This window comes from Gopherus flavomarginatus, chromosome 22, assembly GCF_025201925.1.
Source record: "Gopherus flavomarginatus isolate rGopFla2 chromosome 22, rGopFla2.mat.asm, whole genome shotgun sequence".
Lineage (NCBI taxonomy): Eukaryota > Metazoa > Chordata > Testudines > Testudinidae > Gopherus > Gopherus flavomarginatus.
In genome coordinates, this window is record NC_066638.1 from 3,052,515 (window position 1) to 3,069,136 (window position 16,622).

At 58.0% G+C, this 16,622-nt stretch overlaps 3 protein-coding genes across 6 annotated transcripts in view; all 3 read right to left on the minus strand.

Annotated features, from left to right (window-relative positions):
• Positions 1-4,630, minus strand: part of THRAP3 (thyroid hormone receptor associated protein 3) — a 63,125-nt gene extending 58,495 nt beyond the window's left edge. For 2 of the 4 annotated variants that reach the window (XM_050932084.1, XM_050932085.1), the window contains exon 1: positions 4,519-4,629. The gene's annotated coding sequence lies outside the window, so the exon portion shown is untranslated. Of the gene's footprint in view, positions 1-4,518 lie in introns of all 4 variants that reach the window. The other 2 variants (XM_050932087.1, XM_050932088.1) reach the window with 2 other exon arrangements.
• Positions 4,631-10,285: 5,655 nt separating this feature from the next.
• The window catches only part of MAP7D1 (MAP7 domain containing 1), a 36,365-nt gene continuing 30,028 nt past the window's right edge, over positions 10,286-16,622 (minus strand). The window contains 10 exon segments of the mRNA XM_050932083.1: positions 10,286-10,997; positions 11,418-11,614; positions 12,092-12,209; positions 12,687-12,750; positions 13,210-13,263; positions 13,846-13,950; positions 14,601-14,781; positions 15,079-15,262; positions 15,635-15,906; positions 16,113-16,249. Coding sequence (XP_050788040.1) covers positions 10,987-10,997; positions 11,418-11,614; positions 12,092-12,209; positions 12,687-12,750; positions 13,210-13,263; positions 13,846-13,950; positions 14,601-14,781; positions 15,079-15,262; positions 15,635-15,906; positions 16,113-16,249 — 1,323 coding nt within the window. The 3' untranslated portion in view covers positions 10,286-10,986.
• Positions 11,903-16,622, minus strand: part of LOC127039019 (angiopoietin-2-like) — an 84,193-nt gene continuing 79,473 nt past the window's right edge. Inside the window, exon 10 of the transcript XR_007770855.1 lies at positions 11,903-11,913. The gene's annotated coding sequence lies outside the window, so the exon portion shown is untranslated. The remainder of the gene's footprint in view (positions 11,914-16,622) is intronic.

A 16,622-nucleotide genomic window follows, 5' to 3' on the forward strand; every position in this document is an offset into this window, starting at 1 on the left:
TAGTTAATAAGAACACAGGGCTATGAACAGGAAGAGAGAGAGCTTGGCAAAATGTTTCTGCACTGTCATTCTGCCTTCAGAACAGCAATTACCCATTCCTCACGCCTGCTATTCCTTCCCATAAGGAAGGTGTACACCCAAGGCTACCAGGAAATCACTTTGGCTGCCCAGGCATGCCAGCTTGGATTTTTCCATTAGCACGTGATAAGATCTTCTGCATCTTCACAGTTTACTACATGCTGTACAGCACTGCAGTGGAACAATCACTTTGCCTCCTTCTGCAGAGAGAAACCCAGGATGAAGACAGAGCTATATAATACCACAACTATTAGTCCAGAGCTGTAGATCATTCTTCCTTCAGTGCAGGGAGAATTACTCCTCATAAATTAATGACACATTCTTAATCTTACAGGGTCAGAAAAGATTTGTTAAGAGATAAATAAATACAGTGACTCAAGATGTTAAAACTATCAATATGTTTCAAAAACTGACCAAGGTCACTGGTTCCTCTGGTTTGAGATAACAGTCTCAAAACCAACAGTGTCTATAATGGCACACTCCAAAACTTTTTGAGGCAGCTTTTTTCCCTTGGCTTTCAGCATAGTGTCTTCTGTACCTGGCAAAAGAGAGACCAGCACTATTTTTTGTACTACTGTAGATATGCTGGAACAGGAGGAAATACAGATTCCAAGAAAAGCTAAACTATGGCAAGGCACCAGAAACTCCTTGAGGTATTCTGTGCCTCAAAAAAATGCATTTAGCATGACTCTCCAGAATAACTATCTTGCTTTACATGCCTTTCCAAACGACCTTATATCAGAGCAGGTGACAATGTCTCTCATTACTCAGCCCTTTCCTCACACTGCTTTGCTTTCTCCCAGTGGATAAGTTCTGGCCTGTCCTATCTCAGATATCACTGAGGTGCTTTCATTGTGATAGCTAAGCATTTAGATGGTCACAAAAAGAAGGAATCAGATTCCTTCAGCAAATTCCGAAGCACTAAGATTTACAAGCCAACTGTTGAGAAATACATCCTTTTCCTGGACTGCAAAGAGGGTCAGAATTCATAGCAGCAGATAGGACAAACAGAAGCCCTCTACTGATACCAGCATCTAACTGATGAGATGGCTATACACATACACAGCGTGTCTTAACACCATAATGTACCTACTGTCTTACTAGGTACATATATTACGGTTATCACCATAAGCATGCACACTAGCTCCCTGATTTTGGTGCCAGAGGGAAGAGAAAAAAAAAGTAACTGCTTTGCCAAACCTTAATGTGAGGAAAAGCACATAAGAAGAGCATAGGCATTGCATCTGCTGTTGTGACTCAATGTTCACTCCAACAAGCACTCTGTTTTGGCACTTCCACAAAGACTGAAGCAGACACAAAATGAGGCAGAGGGCTCTCTCCCTGCTTTTAAATATCTAAGTTAGCATACAGCACCCATCATTGTCGTGTCTTGGCACTGGCACAAGTTGGTCAGTTTTATGAAGTGGACAAACTGTTGTAGTCTCAATCTTTTATGTTGCAAAGTACTTTGCTCCTTGTTCTATTCTGTGTGTTTGCCCGTAACATTTCTGAGTAGAAACATAGTTTTCCTGAGGGTTATCAGAAGATTCACGTTGGAATATCTGTCTCCTATCCCAGCAGAAGTCTAGTGAGAAATGATGTTATGCAAAGCAGTTGCAAACCTCATGCTCCTGAGCCTATAAACAGTTATCTGGGCCCAGACTTACAAGCCTAAAGCAAACAAATACCCCATAAGAAAGATTCACTGAGGTAGCATGAACCTTCAGCATCTGCTGCATTCAGAGCAGCACTCCTTCTGAGCTTGCCCAGCACAGTGGTTGTCATATCACCTTCAACTTAAGGGAACACCAAGTGGCTTAGCAGATGGCAAGAGTGATGACAAAGCCCATATTAGGCACTTGTCAGTTAGGAATGGGTTTAAATATATATAATTTATTATATTTAGATAAAAGGTAAAGGTACTGGCCTCAGCTTCGGGGAGCATCAAGTTCCAGTCTAAATTACACAAGTGAGCCCAGTTACATAGGACTCCAGCTTGTCTTATATTTTTACAAGTTACATTAAATACGTTTCCCAAAATAATCCTTATAGTCATTATGAAGTAAAACTTTGCCACTTCTACACAAATGATTTAGAAGTTGGATAGCCAGACAGCCTAGTGACAACCTACTGCACTGCTGGAGACTCCAGCTTAGTGTTCTAGCTCATTTCATACCTTGAATAACAATGTCTAGAAGGGGAGCAGATTTAGTCTTTGGGCAAAGCGAGCAAAGTCCCTTCCAATTGATCAAAAAGTGACCTAGATGGTCTTAGATAAAAGTCTAGTCCATTTTAGTCCTCCTATACAGAAGGTATGAGTATGATTATGAAACTTACAACAAAACAGTGTCATTTAGAGCAAAGTTCCAGTGCAACCACCACATTCTCTGCAGTTTTATAGATCCTTACATTCTAAACATGGTGGGGAAAAGTCAAAGGATAAATATATTAGAGACACAAAGTGGGCAAGGTAGTATCTTTTTTTGGACCAACTACTGTTGGTGAGAAAAAGCTTTCAAGTTACACAGAAGACCAAAGGAAGAGCTCTATGTAGCTTAAAAGCTTGTCTCTCTCACCAACAGCAGTTGGTCCAATAAAAGATATTACCTCGCCCACCTTGTCTCTCTAAACAATAGGTTACTAAATTATTCTGAGGAACTGTATTTTCTCAAGGGACTGGAAGTGGAATACACAGCATTTCACATCCATGTCACTAGAAGTCCTTTATTAGATGTTCAGTGACTAGCACAAAGGGGCCCAATCTGGTTGTAGCCTTCAGACTATACTGCAGTATACCTATTAAATTATTTAACATTTTAATAACATTACATTGGCACTGACTAAATATCTTCAGGGATTTGGAAGGATATACGCAAAGGGAGACAGATCTTCTAGAAAAGTAGCTTCTCAACCTTTTTGGGCTCAGGACCAATTTATAAACGCTGATAGCCCATTGCAGGGGTCAGCAACCTTTCAGAGGTGGTGTACTGAATCTTCATTTATTCACTCTGATTTAAGGTTTCACGTGCCAGTAGTACATTTTAACATTTTTAGAAGGTCTCTTTCTATAAGTCTATAACATATAACTAAACTATTGTTGTATGTAAGGTAAATACAGTTTTTTAAATGTTTAAGAAGCTTCATTTAAAATTGAATTAAAATGCAGAGCCCCTGATGCCAAGACCCGGGCAGCGCCACTGAAAATCAGCTCACGCGTGCATGTGCCATAGGTTGCTTACCCCGACCTATGACAATCCAGTAAACAGGCAGGGGGTAGAGGGATGAGAGGTGTCAGGTTGCAGATCCCATCCTGCCCCTGTAGTGGCAGTTCTGGTTCTGAAGGGTTTGCTGGACTTGGCTTGCAACTCCAGGCACTGCAACATCTGGGGTTGCAGCACCACTCAAATTGGGCTCTGCTGGCCCCACCATTCTCATGATGGCAGCCCAGTTCTGCCAGCCCTATGGGACCAGAGACACAGCAGCCATCACGTGACACTATGCAACATTCTGGTGACCCAATTTCAGGTCACAACCCCAGGGGCTGAGAAACCCTGTTCTAGAGCAGGTCAAGCCCCATCAACACTGGCTGTGAAGTGCGTTATAACACACGAGCCATGTTACAGCCTGGTTATAAACACCAGACAGGGGACACGTGGGTCATTGTGCTTACCCTCTTTTGCAACAATAGACTTCAACTTTGTTCTTCCCCTGCCCCTCATGCTGCAGGCTCCCGTTTCCCTGCCTAGCACGGGGCAGCGGGCGGGAGGCAGCGCTCCCCCCATGAGTCACTGCTACAAACCAGGCCCGCAGGTGGCAGCCAGAGCCGGAGGGTTTCTCGGCCTAACCTACGCCTGAATGTTGCCGATTTAAGGCCCGGCGTAGCTGCAGTTACAGCAACCAAAGGGCGCTTGTGCCAGGACAAGCCGCCTCGCCGCGGGGACAGTAACGTAACCCGGGACGGCAGCCACCCCCTCGGCACGCGCCCGTCTGCGCACGAACCCGGGGCCCGCCGCCGCCAGGGCCCGGGGGGGGGGGGTCTCACAGGGCGGAGGCTGCAGCGCGGGCTCAGCAGGGCCCCGCTCGCGGCGCAGCCCCGGGCCGTTACCCGGGGGGGGGGGGCGGCCGAGGGGACCCCGGGAGCCCGCCCCCAGCGCGAGCTGCCTGCCTGGGGCCCAGGAGAGCGGCGGGGTCACGCAGGCCGGGCCCCAGGCAGGCAGCTCGGGACGGACGGGGCGCTGCCCGGGAAGGGGGCTCGTTCCGGGTCCGGGGGGGGAGCCCCTCGGAGGGGCCCCGCCCCTGGGCGGCCCAGGCCGGGATCGGCGGGACTCGCCCCTCAGGCCGGGCCCGCGCGGGGCTCCGCCCTGACACCGAGGGGCGCTGCGGGCCCGATGCCGCACAACGGCTGAGGGCCGGGGGGAGGCGCTAGGCCCGTTCACTCACCGGCTCCTGCGGAACCCGCGGCCTCCGCTGCTGCTGCGACCGCGCCGCTTCGCCTCCTACGACGCCGCCTCACAGGCCCCGGCTCCCGCCCGCCGCGTGGGCTGCTGGGAGACGCAGTCCGCGAGCGGCCTCCGCCCATTGGCCGCAGCGGTGGCGGGGACTACAACTCCCGGCAGGCCCCGCGCGCGAGCCGGCCTCCTCCGCAGCACGCGCCGCACGTAGAACGGAGGGGGTGGTGCTTCGGGGGGGGGGTCAAAGGTCCCCTGACTGGGAGTGGGGCCCCATGGGAGGTGGGCCCAGGCTGGGGGGTGAAAGCCCCTCACTGGGGGCAGGGAAGGGGGGGGGGGTGGCTGACCTGGGCAGTGAGAAAGATTTTAACAAGAACTCGTAGGTGCTGGTGGAACCGTGGCCATGAGCTCCTGCCAGCCGGCGGAGCGGCTCTGTCCCTGGGAGCCGGACTTGGGCGGCTCTGGCTTTGACAAAGCCTCGGGCCCCTTCTGTGTCAGGGCTTCTGAAACCTCTGCACGTGATGGGCCCACCGCCAGGAGTTGGGAAGATTCATTCCTGGCGACTAGTGTCTGGGGAGCCCTGTTAAAAACAATGTGGAGTCTGGTGGCACCTTAAAGACTCTCAGATTTATTTGGGCTCAAGCTTTCATGGGTAAAAACCCACTTCTTCAGATGCATCCACCCACGATGAATGGATTTGGAGACTCAGAAAGAGGCACAGACCCTTCTGCAGAGCATGGGGAGCTATGGAATCATGGGTGTTACAGGGACATCATGAAGCCTATACTCTGCTTCTCATCAGTACTGGGTTAAATTCATTCTCTACGTGATAGGAAATGTCAGGACATGAGACACAATCCAGCCTCTGCCACAGGATGTGCCACAGAGTGCATAGAACCCTCTCTGAAGCTGGGAGAGGCTGTGCCAAGCTGGAAAGGATACCACAGAGGAGGTTAAAGGGGAAAGAGCTAGTTCACATGAAGTAGCTGCAGAAAACACAGGCAGCCTTTTGCCAAAGCCTGGTGAGAAGGCAGTGTCAGAACAGGCCTGCACTGAGTTGCTGTGTCTGCCTTTGCTCAGATGCTGCTTCCTTGTTTAGAGTTCTCCTGCCTGCTTCCTGTGGCCATCTCTGCAGTCGAATAGGATAGAACAAGAAACCCACAAGTTATGGCCTAAAAATTCATGTGCTGAGGCAGGCACATGCAGTGCAGCTTTCACAGCAGGCACTGGAAATGTGCAAACTGGCCTTGTGAGTGGCAAATTCAAGGGACTGGAATCTGGCTAGGAACCAAGAGGGTTAGAGCAGGGGATCCTGAGTCTGGACTCTCAAGTTCTATTCCTGGTTCCTCACTGCTTGAGTTTAGGCAAATCACTTCACTTCTTTGCCTCAATTTCCTCACCAGACAGCGAGCAGTAATGGAGTTCATCCAGGGCTGCGAGGGTCAGTTTGTAAAGTGCTGCCCAGGCTTCCTAAATCTAGATCTGCAAAGCCAGGTGGAGAATCTCCTGAAAACTGACTCCTAGTTTTTCAGCATTTGGGTTCCTGCCTCTGCCTGAAACTGGAAATGAGGCCATTTCTCCTGGCCTTTTGAAAACTGAACAAGTATGTATTTACAGTTTGGTTTTAGCCTTGGGCAGCGATGGGAGGGTCTGGACTTGTTCCAAGTCACCTCTCTCCGCCCAAAGCTGGGAAATTCCCCATGTGGATGCTCACTCCTAGGGATTCCTTTGTTGCACGCTGCAGTTTTAAGACTCGTCCCTACGGCTGTCAGGAAGTCTGGCTCTGGGGACAGCAAGGCATTGCTTTCTGCAAGGGCGGGAAGGTGGTGGAGCAGCACAAAGGGGGTTGTTAGATTTAGAGGCTGGGTTAGAGCAGGACTCTGCCTTTCCTTCATAAAAGCACCTGGTTTCAGAAGCAATTAACCCACAGTCATTGTTGCTTATAGGCCCCAAGCCAGAGGAGTCTGGATTGTTTTTCCCTGACCTTTGAAATTACCCAGGGCTGCTCTTCTGATTTGCAGGACCCCAAACTATCAGGGAAAAACAGCAGGGAGTTGCCTCCCCTCCTGTGCCTGCTGCTAATGAGATGGTCTGTGTCAGAAAGCTGCCCTGGGATGGGGACGCCATGGCAGCAGAAGCCCAAGTGATTGTTTCTTTCTTTGTAAGCCTTGTAGCTGGAAAGATGTGTGTGTTCACAGCAGGGCCCTGCTACTGCCCCTACGGAGCTGCTTCTAGCCCACACCTGATTCACACCGACTCCTTCCTTGCTGGCCTGCCCGGCGTCTTACTGGTCTAGAGATCAGAGCCTGGGGCTCGATTTGAGATTCTGCCACTGACTCACTGTCTGGGCCTCGGCAAGACTCTTAATCTCTTTGTGCCTCATGTTTCTTACCTGTCCAATGGGGCTGAGAATAACTTGCCTTCTTCAATGAGGCCCACTTCCTTCATGGGTGTACAGGGCTTCCAGCAGGGAAGGAGCTGTGTGTTATTTCCTTTATTAGTCCTGGTGAAGGGCAGCTGGGATGGTCCCATGGCAATTAACAAAACAAACAAAGGCCCAGCTCAGCTGATGCTGATTTCCAGCTGGTGCCTGCAATCTTTCAGGAGCCCACACACCACAGTGCCTGATCAGCCACACCAGTGCACTCTTTAGACGGGCTCTTCTTCTAAGTGGAACTTCAGGGAGTTTTGCTCGGAGCTGACACCTGTTTCATTTATTTGCCCAGTTGAGCCTCAGGCCTCAGAATTCAGCCAATAAAAACCCAGCTATGTACACTTAGGGCTCAGTCCTCAGCCAATGGAAAGTCTGGCCCTTGCTGCAGTGGACTTGGACTGGGCCCACTGGTGCTATGCCACCCAGCCTGCTTTGGAAAGATATTGCAGTACCCAGATAACTGTCCCCTTCCCTGGGTGGCCAGTGCAGCTGGGCCCTTCCTAGTGACAAGGGAACATGCAGGGGACATGTTGGCTGGCCTTGTGCAGAAGCAGAGGACAAGTTGTGGGAGAAGACAGAAGATCCTTGGTTTGACTGTGAACCCTGCACTGCACCAGATGCTGCTCCGCCTCCTGGAACCAATGCATGGACTGTTCCCCACCCATCACTCGGCAGGGTCCCTCTGGGACTGACACATGGCCTGATCCCTGATATTTACAAGTGGAAGGAAATTCTGGGGCTTTCCACGCTCCCAGGCTTCTTGGAATATTGCAGGGCCTGCCAGCGCGGCCTGTGGGTTTTTCCACCTGCAGATGGGATTGTTTTAATTCCTCCTGCCGGATGTTTTAATTCCATCAGCCTCAGGGCTGGATTGGTGACATGGTGCTAATTCAAGGCCTCAGATGTCTTTTATGTGTGAATCTGTGATGGCAAGAACTTGCCTCCCAGCCTCCACCCCAAGAGCCAGCCTACCACCTGATGTGTCCTCTGTTGGAACAGATCTAAAGGATGTCTCGGGCATGGAGGAGGGTCCTGAGATACACACCATGGTTCAATTCCCTACTCTGCCACTGGCTCCCTGTGTGACCCAGGGAATCACTAGCCTCTCTGTGCCTCACTTCCCCAGCCCTTGTGTGTCTCTGGACCAGTGCAGCACCTGGCACGATAGGACCCCGAACACAGTTGGGGCCTCGAGGTACTGTTATAATACAATTAATAGTGAGTCATTTGCAGTCCCATTAAAAAGCATCACTCCTGGGTGGCTGGGCTGGATGCAGCACAAAGGTCTAATAAATTCATGTTTTTGCTCCATGGCTCCAGCAGTGCTAACAGGCCACTTCACCTTGGATGGTCCCTTTGAACGTGTGTGAACTGCTCCTGCGAGCAATCCGGTCCCCCCTGTACTAAGCTGTGACGCTCCGAGTTCCTCTCCCAGGCCCATAGGTTCAGAGCTCATCTCTCTCACCAACAGAAGTTGGTCCAATAAAAGATATTCCCTCCCCAACCTTCTGTCTGATAAACTCGGTGTCATTGGCCCGTGGCTCCTTCCCCATGGTTGCTGCTTGCTGGGCTGGGCGGGGACATTCAGCTCACTCTGTACTGTCCCAGCCTCCTCCTGGGAGCAGGAGCACTGGGAGAGGGACAGCACTGCTCCTTACTCTGCCTCCAGGGTCCGTGCCGAGTGCTGGGGGGGTCCCCCACACTCCCTCCCTCCATGCGACGTTATAAGGAATGATGAGCCATTTGCTCTGGATAGATGCCACAGGAGAGCAAAAACTGTTGAGATGGGAGGCCTAGCTGAGAGCAACGCTGATCCAGGTGCTGGAACAGCCAGAACACTCTGTGATGGTTACAAGCAGACACCCAAGGGAAGTCTGAAATGCCAGAGGAGCAGCAGACTTACTGCAGAGCCCTGGGGCCCCTGGCAGTGCTCCAGAGAGGAGCAGCACCAGGGAGCCCAGCAAAGCAGTGTTCTCGGGGTACATCAGACAAGAGCTATGGGGAGCGCAGTGTCCCCAGCATTGCTGCTGGAGTCAGACCCTGTCACTCAGCTAGTCACCTCCTGGCCTACCTAGATGTGGGAGGAGCGTCCTGCACCCCAGGGATAGGGGTGGGCATGCTCATGAGAGTGGGTTGCGTGACCCACAGCTCCATCGAACCCATCAGCAGAGAGCACCCTGATGGGCCTGGACAGGAACTCCCTCCCCTCAGGACACCATTGAGGTATATGACCCACCACCTTCCTATCTGGTCTGGAGCCCTGGCCCTTTTAAGAAACAACAACCTAGTGCTGATAGGAGGCGATTTAGAATGTCAGATTCCAGCTGCCAGAGATGGGAACGGATCCTGGCTTCCGCTGGTTCTGAACCCCTCCTAAGACCCCAGGGCTTACTTCGAATGGTTGGGCGCAGCCCTGGCACAACCTGACATTGCTTTTGAGCAGGAGAGCTGGGCTCTGTGTTGACTTTGCCAGGCTGTGTGACCTTGGAACCGCTCTGTGCCTCAGTTTCCCCATCCGTATAACGGGGGCACGGCCCTCTGAGCACTGTGAAAGGAAGAGTCTCGCTCTTTGGTTATTATTAGCAGCTCTACTGCTTTAGTGTTGGGCTGCAGCCAGACCTGCCCTGGCTCTGCTCCTGGCACTGGCAGAGCCAGCACCATCAGTGCCATGTTCCTGCTGACTTCCAGCTTGATGACTCTTGGAAAGAACGTGCCCGGAGGCCCCTTTCCCCACCCTTGCCAGGCTCTGTGGGTGGGTAGGGGAGGAAGCCAGCGAGAACCATGCACCAGGGCCAGCCACGCTGACCTTGGTATGCTAAAGGGGGCTGAAAATAGAGTCCCAGAGTGACATCGACATATTAGAAGGGAAGAACAGCTGAGCAGCCAGCTCGAGGGGGAGGGGAGTCCTGGGTATCCTGTAGCTAACTACATTTTGGCACCTGACTAGGCAAGAGGACAGGGCCTGCTGGGATCTCCGGGACCATGAGCAGAGAATGAAGAGCACGAAGGTTGCTGCCATCTCCTGGACTGTAGCAATAATGCGGCAGGACGCTCAATGCCCGCAGCAGCATCTCTCACAGAAGAGCGAGGGGTGAGAGGCTGGGAAAGGCCAGGCTGAGCCCTGGTTCTCTGCACCGGGCCCAGCGCAGCAGGGAGAGGCTGTGTGCACTTGGCTCCAGCTTCAGGTCCGAGGCGCTGGCGTCACCGGCTGGAGATGGTAAGAGAAGCCTGAGCCCTCCCTTCTGCCCAAGCTGCCCCCTCCTGGCCCAGAGCAGCGAGGGGCTGGGGCCGACTGGTCGGCTCCGAGCACACACACAGACGCGGAGGCGGGGCGGCTCTTCCATTTTATTGTTCAGATGCATAACACTGTCACATTGACACCGAGCGAGGCGGGCGTGGCCCCAGTGGCCCCCTCCCACACACACAGCACAGACACCCGCGCCCGCAGCGGCCCAGAAGCGTAGCACGTCGTACGGGGGGCACCGAGCGGCTGGCTGGGCCCGGCTGCAGGAGGTTAAATGAGATCGAACCCTAGACCCATGAACACGGCCGGGGAGTGCCAGCCTCCTGCGCCCTCCAAGCTTGTGGGATGGGCCCCGCCTCCTGCACAGAGAGAGCTGGGCCCGGCGCTCGTCCCTGATGTCACACGGAGCTTTATTTACATTATTCACATACACTGTCCCCAGCAAGTTAAATAACGACATCATTACACCACACGTCAGGGGCGGCGCGGTGGGAACCGCTCGGAGGGGCGGGGGTGTCAGTCTGATAAGGTGCATGTTAAAAACGAACAAAAAGAGAAACCAAGAGTCCCTGGGGCTGGCGGGGGGGCACGTCCTGGCCCCCTGCCCTGCCCGGTTCATCCTCTTCCTGGGGCGGTAGGTGGGAGTGACGTGGTTTTTCGTCTGGTAACAGCTATAGTTCGGTGAGAAAGTCCGGAATTGGCACTTCGCCTCTCCCCCGCACCGGGGCAGCCACGGCGCAGGCCACCAGGGGGCGCTCTGCCCAGGGAGACGCACCTGCCCCTCACAGCACTTCTGCGGGCAGAGGGCGAGAGAAAGCGGGAGGCGGATTAGGCCAGCGCGGCTCACGGACACCCTGCCAGCCCGGCCGGCGAGCAGAGCTGTGCCCGGCCCGGGGCTCTACGCGCAGCATCCGGCGGCCATGGCTGCAGAGCTGGGGGGAGACCCGGCAGGACAGCCCGGGGCACAAGGGGCCATGGTGGCGAGAGGAGGGGGTGGCACCCGTGCTGCCCAGCTGACGCTGACGCTCTGCCAGGATCTGCTCCAGGGCCAAGCCGAGCCCCTTCTCCCTGCTTGGGCCACCCCCAGCCCTCCCTGCTGGGGCTCTATTCCACCCCCCCCCGAGCCCCACGCCCCCTACCCCCCGGGCCCAAGCAGAGGATCCATGTCAGGCACGCACAAGCTCCGGCAAGGGCAGGCAGGGGAAGCTCCTACCTGTGACCTGGGGGGGCTTGACGACGGCCGTCTTGAGGAAAGGCTCCTTGTCCCCGAAGGGGATGATGGGGTCGGCGCTGCCGCTGTGCGGTGAGAGCTCCAGCACGCCCTGGCCCACCTCCTTGCCAGGGAAGCCGTTCTCTTGCTTGCCGGGCTGCACGCCATTCACCAGGGGCGCCATGTCCTTGCTGGGGGGGCTGTGAGGGGAGATCGGGGGGCTGCAGTGACACAGGGGGGTTCACAGAGCCCAGCCGCAAACCCCCTCGCTCCAACCCTCACAGGCTGCAGAGCTGCAGCTCCCCCAGGCCCCGGAGCTGGGCACTCCCAGCTGCCCCCGGCGCGGTCCCGACTCCCCCCGGCCCCAGGGGCTCCCAGCCGCCCCCGGCGCGGTCCCGGCTCCCCCCGGCCCCAGGGGCTCCCAGCCGCCCCCGGCGCGGTCCCGGCTCCCCCCGGGCCCGGGTGCTCCCAGCCGCCCCCGGCGCGGTCCCGGCTCCCCCTGGCCCGGGTGCTCCCAGCCGCCCCCGGCGTGGTCCCGGCTCCCCGCGGCCCCGGGGCTGGGCGCTCCCAGCTGCCCCCGCGCGGTCCCAGCTCCCCGGGTCCAGGGGCTCCCAGCCACCCCTGCGTGGTCCCTGCTCCCCCTGGCCTGCCCAGTGCCTCCCCCCCAGGGCAGAGACCTTTGCTGCGGCCTCTCAGGGACAGGGCCCATCCGCACACTCTGGCTTTCTGTGCTGGGCGTCTCTGACTCAGGGAGCTCCTCTTCCTTTGCCAGCGGCCCTGCTCGCTTCCCACAGCCTGGGGAGCAGAGCAGAGATGGGTCAGCCCCCCTGGACCGGACCCCAGGAGGGATGGAATGCTCAGGCCCAGCAGGGTAGGGCTGTGGGATTGGTGGGGGGTGGGTGTCCCACACAGGCCTGGCCAAGGAAACCTGGTGTGTGTCACTTGTGGTCTGGGCTGCGTGTCTCCCAGGGCCAGTGGGGTGGGCTGGACCATGGGGAGGGCCCTGCATGATTGGCCTCGTGTGTACGGGTCTGGGGCATGGAGGGGTGGAATGCCTGGGCTCAGAAGGGTGGTGTAGTGGGGTGTGCTGCCCAGGCCTGGAAGAGGGAGGTGGGGGTGTGCCGCTCGGGGCCCGGAGGGGTGTGTGGCCTGCGGCATGGGAGGGACGGAGCAGACGGGTGGGGGTGGGGGTGGGGGCGGGCTGGGGCAGGGGCTCTCCCATGCAAGCCTAGTGGGGGAGCAGCTTTGCAGGGCCCCAGGCCCTGCGTTTACCTGGGCTGGCATCAGTCTCCTGTTTGGCTTCTTTCCCATTCACCATTTTCTTCTCTTCCTTCTTCTGCAGAGAGAGGAACACGCTGAGCTGTGTCCCAAGGCCGGGGGGGCAGGGACAGACCTGGGCTGGCAGCCCTACAGACTCACGGGGAATGCCCTGCTGCTGGGACCCCATGCTGAGGGGAAGGGGACATAGCTGGGGAAGAGACCTCAACTCCTCCAGGCCCATCCCAAGGGCTGCTGGGATGTGGGGTAGCCTGCTAGCCCCCATGGGGGCACTGACCTCCCCAGCCCTGGCACCTGCCTACTCACCACCCCCCGCACCCACCCGAAGCAGCCCTAGCCCAGGAGGGTTGGGCACAGGTCAGGCATGCAGCATCCCAGGGTCTCACCAAAGAACCAGGAGGGGCTGGGCCCAGAATCTCCCCCTCGGCCCATCACCGCGTGGCACACGCTCACACTAGATGGGCAACCCCGCACACAGCAGGGCACTTGCTGGCACGCTGCACCCATAGGCACCCACCTTGGCATCAGCTGCGTCTGACTTGCGCGTCCTCTTCATGATCTCTTCCAGCCGCTGAGGAGGGAGAAGGTGAATCAGTCTCCAAGCCCTCGCCTGGCACCCCACACTCTGCCCAGCTGGGCTCGGGGCAGCAGAGCTCCGCAGGACGATGCGTCCAACTCTGCTTGGCTCACCCAACGTGGGCTTCGAGGGCAGCTGTCCCCACTGCACCAGACACCCATGGGGAAAGCGCTGGCAGCTGCCCCCCTCCCGCCTGTTCTCCGGGGCACAGGGCTCTGACCCGGCAGCTCACTAGGCGCTTCCCCAGAGTCCCAGCTGCCATCTGTGCAGCACCCGGGCACCGCTCTCTGCTCCCCATCCCCAGGGCTCTGCTTTGCCCTACTGCCCTTGCACCACTGCCGCCTTTCCCCTCTCAACTCTGCCTGGACCATGCCAGCCTCCTGGGCTCTGCCCCCCACACCCCGACACTGCCCTGCCCCATGCCCCTCTCCCTGCCCCACCTTTCCCTGCTCTCTGCCCCATCCCCTGCTCCATTCCCCCTGCCTCACCCCCACCTTCCCCTTCTCTCTGCCCCACTCTCCCTGCAATGAACCACAACCCCCATTCCCGTGCGCCCCGCCCCACCTCCCTGCTCACCTTCTTCCTCTCCAGTCGCTCCTGCTCCTCCTTCTGGAAATGCTTCTCCCGTTCCAGCCGCTGCCTCTCGGCCTCCTCGCGGGCCCGCGCCTCTGCCTCCTCCCTCTGCAGGACAGGGGGGAGCCAGCCCCCAGAGTTAGAGCAGGCAAGGGCCCTGCCCCGCCCAGCCGGGTGGAGGTGTTTCCCACCGCTGGGCCTCGCCAACCATCATGCCGGGGAGACGAAGCGAGTGGCTAGTGGAGGTCCCAGCCCCGCCCTGTGTGCATGGCACAGGCACAGTGGGCTGCTGGGGCAGTAACACAACCGGGAGCCAGGCCCAGGCTGGGGTGTGGGTTGTGAGTGAGGGGCACTGGGGGGGAAGTACAGGCTGGAACAGCAGGGGGCCAGGGCTGGAGGCTGTTCCCATGCTGAACCTCAGCAAAGGCTGGGCTGATGGCCTGGTCCAGGCAGTTCAGCAACACCCCAGCTCCCCACAGAGCCTGCCCTGGCACAGCCCCTCGCAGGGGAAGGGCCAGCTGTTGCCAGCTGCCTGCCAGGTGCCGCCTGGGAATTCCAGGCCACTGGTGCTTCTCTCCACCAGCAGGTGGCAGGGCAGGTACGTGGCTCCCTCCCACATTGGGGGTCTGTGCCCAGGACCTGGTGTCACCCCTGCCCACCCCATGCCACCACAGACTCCATGGTGCCACCCTGTGCCAATCCCCTCCCAGAGCCCCCCATCCTGCTCCACTCCCCATGTGCCCACCCCCCACCTGCACCTGCTTCTGCAGTCGCTCCATCTCCTCCTGCTCGGCTCGGGCCCGCTCTTCGGCCTGGCGCTCCTCCTGGCGGCGCCGTTCCTCCTGCTGCCGCCTCTGCTCCTCCTCCAGCCGGCGGGCCTCTGCCTCCCGCTGGGCCTGCTCCTGGGCCTCCCGCTGGGCCTGCTCCTCCCTCTGGCGCCTACGGCACACGGCACCTCAGTCCCCGTGCCCGATGCCTGGCCCACCCTGCCCCCAGACCTCCGCGAGCTGCCAGGCCTGTGACATGGCAGAGGGTTCCCAGGGGAGCTGGGTGGGGCACAGGACACTGCTGCTCCAGGGTCTGTCCCTGTGGACAGTCAACGCCCCCAAGTGCCAAGCTCCAATGGCCCCTCTTGGGCCCACTGGCAGTGGGGTGAGTGCTGCCTTCCCATCCCTGGGCACGGCGGGGAATCCCGGCAGGGAGGAGCCCCCCACTCTGAGAGGCTAGGTCACTGACCTCTCTTGCTCCTCCTGCTCCCGGCGCTCCTGCTCCTCACGCTCACGCTGCTCGCGGGCTTGCCGGCGTTTCTCTGTCAGGAGCCGGGCTGCCTCTTCTCGGTCTGTGGTGCCCGCCATGGGTTTGCCCGAAGGCGTGGCAGGAGCTGGCATGGGGCTGGCGGTGCCAGAGGGGGCAACAGCGCCTGCAGAATGCACACAGTGTCACATATAAATTCATCACACTCACTTCCTTCCCAGGGACAGAACCCAGGAGTCCTGCTCCCACTCCCCATGATCTACACCACTAGACCCCACTCCCCTCACAGAGTGGGGATAGAACCCAGGAGTCCTGGCTCTCAGCCCCCCTGCCCCGAAGGCCTGGCATGGCCATTCCCAACCAGGGAGGTGTGAAGCTGTTTGATGCAGAAAGAACCGCGCCCACACCCGAGTGCTGTGAAAGGTGCCCATTGGCCCAGGGGCCCGGTGCTGCACCCGAGCCATTTCCCGCCTGACCCTGCGAGGGGCCGGCGGTGGTTCTGGGAGACGTGGCTGGATCACGGTGCGTGTTCTCAGACCTGGGGGCTGCTCAGCGGGCCCGGGGGTCTTGGGAGTGTCGAGTGGGGCCGGGGAGGCTGCTCCCCTCTCCTCTTCCTCCTCCTTCCTCTCGTGTGCCTTTTGCTGGCTCACATGCTCCTTGCGCTCCTCCTTGGCCCTGGGCCGCCCCTTGCGGGAGGAGTGGGCGCTGCGGGGCAGTGGCGGCTTGTGGGGTGAACTGAGGCCTGGGCTGGGGGAAGCCGGCCGGTGGTTGGGGGTGGCAGGCGATGAGGGCCGATTCCTTGGCCCTGGGCTGGAAACGAAGAGGAACAAAGCATTAAGGGGGACCGCAGCTGCCCCCACCCTGAGCCTGCCCACCGCAGTTCGCAGCACCGCAGCTTAAAAGCAGTGACCCAGGGCTCTGCAGAGCCCGCCGTCTGGGCCCGGGCACTGCGGGCAGGGCCCCCCGCTCTCGGCTGTGGAGTGGCTAACAGTGCCCAGGCTGAGGCAGCTCCTGACCTGCTGTCCGCGGCGGGCCGGGGCAGTCTGGGTTGGCTGCCAGGCTGGGGCTGGTGCTTCCTGAGGCCCCGCTCGCGAGACAGGGCGCTCCGCTCCTTGGCGTTCTCCCGCTCCTTGTCCTTCTTGTCCTTCTTCTTCTGTGCAGGGGAGGAGAGAAATCAGAGCCCAGGAGCAGGGGATGATAACGAGGGGCTGGCGACCTGCCAGCTCACTGCGAGATCTCTCACAGTCCCCTGGCTGTCACTCCCCAGTACAGAGGGGAAACCAAGGCACAGAGACCTGTCCAAGGCCTGGGAGCAGCTCAGGACTGGGCTGTCTCTATGGGGCACAGCCTGAATGGCAGCCATGAGACCCCTCCAGGGGCAAGGCCTGCTCTGCAGGGGACACTAAGGCCTGGCCAGTCCCTCGAGGGCTGGTCTGGTCCCGCTGGTGGGTGGCAGGCAGCAGCAGTGACGTGATCCGTTCCTGCTGGGTTTGCTGCCCGGCCAGCATCCATCACGGGCTGGCTGC